The sequence below is a fragment of the Peromyscus californicus genome, unplaced genomic scaffold (assembly GCF_007827085.1).
Source record: "Peromyscus californicus insignis strain IS unplaced genomic scaffold, ASM782708v3 Scaffold_20__1_contigs__length_68692818, whole genome shotgun sequence".
Lineage (NCBI taxonomy): Eukaryota > Metazoa > Chordata > Mammalia > Rodentia > Cricetidae > Peromyscus > Peromyscus californicus.
In genome coordinates, this window is record NW_026294503.1 from 39,533,114 (window position 1) to 39,537,402 (window position 4,289).

A 4,289-nucleotide genomic window follows, 5' to 3' on the forward strand; every position below is an offset into this window, starting at 1 on the left:
GTTGTATAGACAGGGGGGCTTCATGTGACTATTTGCAAATTACTTGATTGTCTGCTTAGAAAATCCTGGAACATGTGGGCAAGTTATTAGAGCTGTGGAGAGGCTCTGGCAGCATTCCTGGTACGGTGACCAACACAGAAAAATGGAGCTGATGATAGACCTATCACTTAAAAAAAATCAATGGTGTTCCCATGCACCATCAAGGAGCAAATAAGAAGCGTAATAGAGGGAAAAAGAAAAAAAAAACCTCCGACTCTCGTGGGCAACACCAATTACATACTGCCGAGAAATAGATGTAGTGAGAGAGGATGTGAATTTTTATGAAGAAAATTGCTAACTGAGTCTTGTGGTGCAGCCTGCAAGTCCAGTTACTCAGGAGGCTGAGGAAAAATGACCGCAGATTCAAGGCTTGCCTGGGTAACTCAGTGAAACCCTGTCTGTCTTAATTTCATTTCCTGTTGCGGTGATAAAATACTTGATACCAGAAGCTTGGAGGAAAGGGAGGTTGTCAGCTCACAATTCCAGGTTATGGCAGGGAAGTCTAGGCAGCAGGAACCTGAAAGAACAAACCACACCGTATCCACAGTGGAGAGCAGAAAGCAGTGAATGAACACCCTCATGCCCATACTTAGCTAGCCTTCTCCACTCTTAGATAACCCAGATCCCTTGTCCAGAGAATGGTAACACCCACAGTGGACAGGTCTTCCAACTAATTGAGATAATTCCTCCGGATACGCCCAAAGGCCAACTTAATTTAGACAGGCTCTCATTGAGACTCTTGTCCCACATGATTCTAGATTGTGTCAAGCTGACAGTTAAGAGTAACCATCACACTGTCTCATGATATCACAAAAAAGAGGGCTGGGGAAATGGCTCAGTGATGGTATGCTTCCTGCCATTACCTAGATCTGTTAACAACTTGATACAGCCTAGAATCATCTGAGGAGGTCTCAGTTGACACATTTCCCAGACCAGATTGGCCTGTGGTCACATCTGTGACAGATTGTCTTGGCTGACAATTGGTGCAGGAGGTCCCTGCCCACTTTGGGTAGCACTATCCCTAGGCAAGTGGGCCCAGGATGTAAAGAAAGCTAGCTGATCATGAGACTGGGAGCAAGGCAGCCAGCAATGGTTTCTACTTCAAGCTCCAACACCGAGTTCCTGCCTTGACCTCCCTCAGTGAAGGACTGTGATGTGGAAGTGTAAGCCAAATAATTCTTTCCCTTCCCTACGTTGCTTTTTTTCAGAGTGTTTTATCATAGCAACAAATGCAACCAAAACACTTGTCTACCATGTGCAGGACCCTGGGTTCAATCCCGAGTCCATAAAGAATGAAAAGAGGAGGAAGGAAGGGGAAAATATGAAATTTATTAATGGATACAAAGATCTTAATAAATGGAACACATTTCATGGATGAGTAGACACTACATCACCAATGTGACACCCGCCCCCAAACTAATTAACAAGCCCGACGGAGCCTCAATCAGATTCTCAACAGTCTGGTTAGTAAAAATTGACAAATCTATTCCAAAATATATGTGGAAAGGCAAATGAATAGAATGATTTTGAGGAGAATAGGTTTCAGGAGAAGGCATGTGCACAGAAGCCAGGAAGCATTACGGAGATGGAGTAAACACCCTGAGCTGTGCTGGTACAGGAATTACAGATGGATCGATGGTACAAAACCAAGCACAGAGCAGCCTGCACCAGGTTGACGGGCACGGGCATCTGATGGATTACAGAGGTGGCACGGGGAGTCAGTGAAGAGGAGATGGATGACTTCATATGGGGACCTTCCACTAGAAAAAAAGTAATTAGATTTTCTCTTTTACTATGTTCAGTATAATGAATTCCACATGACTAAAGACAAAAAAAAAACTGAGGATTTTAAAGAAGCTTTAGAACTTCTCAGAATTATAGGATATCTTCATGATGATCTAAAAATAAAAAGTGACTTATTAGACAAAGAACAGTGTCTAACTAGAAACAAAGTCAAAACAACAAATGAGAACCTTCACCACCACCCCCTGCAGAAAAGTCCCATAAGCTCAAGAAATGCAACCACAGGAGATAAGTCACATGTAGGTGAGAGACCAAGGTATACTAGTGTATTTTTTAGCAACCAATAAGATAAACTCAATGGTATAGCCAAACAAATGGGCAAAGACTATGGATTTCAAGCCACCCAAGAGGGTTCCCAGGTGTCTGTCTGATGGCAGGGAAAGAAAGCTGTGTAGAATCAGCAGCCACCAGGTCAACGTGAGGTTAGTAGCATGCACCACTTCATGCCACCACAGGAGCAAAACCAAAGTGTGCCAGGATGCCAACAGCTGGTGAGGACTCAGGAGAGGCAGCCCCCATGCAAGAGGCAGCCTCCCCACAGCCAGAAGCACCCACTGCTTCAACACCACAGATAGTGTCTGCCCAGCCAGGGTGAATGTTAAGCTGGGAGCTATTCTGACTGGTGGCATTGACATCAAGAAGTTGGAACCACATAGTCTAATACATTGTCACTGCTCCAACCCTGAAAGCCATACCTATCTGTGACATGACTCCCTGGACAGAAAGCCTCCCTTATAAAGTTCTAACCTAAGAGAGGTTCAGTCTGACCTCTGTGGAGAAGGTGCAGGATATCTTTTTACATATAAGAGTATTGATCCATTTTGTGTTGGCTATTGAACACTGGACACTGAGTACTTGATAAAGAAGATGTTATTTGGTCGCAGACGCCATCGGAGAGCAGCAGCCATGGCCCTGCGCTACCCCATGGCCGTGGGCCTCAACAAGGGCCACAAGGTGACGAAGAACGTCAGCAAGCCGAGACACAACTGGCGCCGTGGGCGCCTCACCAAGCACACCAAGTTCGTGCGGGACATGATCCGAGAGGTGTGCGGCTTCACGCCCTACGAGCGGCGCGCCATGGAGCTGCTCAAGGTGTCCAAGGACAAGCGCGCCCTCAAGTTCATCAAGAAGAGGGTGGGCACGCACATCCGTGCCAAGAGGAAGTGGGAGGAGCTGAGCAACGTGCTGGCCGCCATGAGAAAGGCTGCGGTCAAGAAGGACTGATCCCTCACCCCCATAACCGTTGCTACCGCGCAAAAAAAAAAAAAAAAAAAAAAAAAAAAAAAAAAAAAAAAAAAAAAAAAAAAAAAAAAAGATGTTATTTGGCTCAGGATCCAGATACCTGGAAGGTTCAAACAGCATGGCATTGGCACTTGTCGAGGGCCCCCTGGCTTACCACAACATAATGAGGAAGAGGAAAGGGCATCATATCCATTCAGAAGAGGCCATGTGTGATGGCTTTGCTTTAGAGTGACCCAATCTTGTGAGAACTTACCCAGTCCCTGAGACATGACACGTTACTGCAGGGTGACACTAACTCACTGATAGTGGTGGAGATACCACAATGTAACTCAGTCCACTAGGTCCCACCTCATAATGTCTCCACCACCATGTTGAAGACCAAGCTTCCAGCACCTGAACTTCTTGAGGTCTGTCTTCGTTAGGGTTTCTATTGCTGTGAAAAGACACCATGACCACACAACTCTTATAAAGGAAAGCATTTAATAGGGCTAGCTTATAGTTCCAGAAGTTCAGCCCGTTATTGTCACGGATGGTGGCATGCAGAGAAGGAGCTGAGAGTTCTACATCTTGATCCATAGGCAGCAGAAGCAACTGTGTGTCACACTGAGTGGATCTTAATCAAAGGAGACCTCAAAGCCCACCACCACAGTGACACACTTCCTCCAACAAGGCCACGCCTACGAATAGTGCCACTCCCTATGAGGGTCATTTTCTTTCACAAACCACATCCACACCCTCACAGTATGTTAGATTGGCTAGAAATTTATACCTACGTGGGTGCTCAGATAGAGCCCTCAGTATTGTAAATGACACAGGTTAATTCTTCCTAAACATAACCATCTATCATGATGTCTAGCCTCTCGCCTCTGTACACCAGTAGTATGAATACTCCTATAAACAGGTTCTGGCAGCTTGACAATGGACAGTAATGTCCACCATGTGCCAGTGCCCTGCAGACTTCTCAGGCACACACTGGGTGCTATGTATGAAGTTGTCCAGAGTGGTACTTACAATGGGAAACATGTATAGAGTAATCACGTGCACCAGAATGTCAAACAGCCATTAAAATAAACTCTGGACATTTTTGCTTCTTGTAATTGTGGGTGGTGATGAGGTGGTGGGGCTAGGGATCAGTGACTGTGTCAAGTTTTTTTCTAAACCTGCTTGCAATCGCTAAACAGACTCTAAAAGCATTGAGCAATGGA

General features: G+C 45.5%; 1 protein-coding gene across 1 annotated transcript; it reads left to right on the forward strand.

Annotated features, from left to right (window-relative positions):
* The first annotated feature begins 2,725 nt into the window (after positions 1–2,725).
* Positions 2,726–3,066, forward strand: LOC128116257 (60S ribosomal protein L36-like). Its single transcript, XM_052747433.1, has one exon. It carries the CDS (start codon positions 2,749–2,751, stop codon positions 3,064–3,066), a length of 318 nt encoding a protein of 105 aa, XP_052603393.1. The 5' UTR covers positions 2,726–2,748.
* The last annotated feature ends 1,223 nt before the right edge of the window (positions 3,067–4,289 follow it).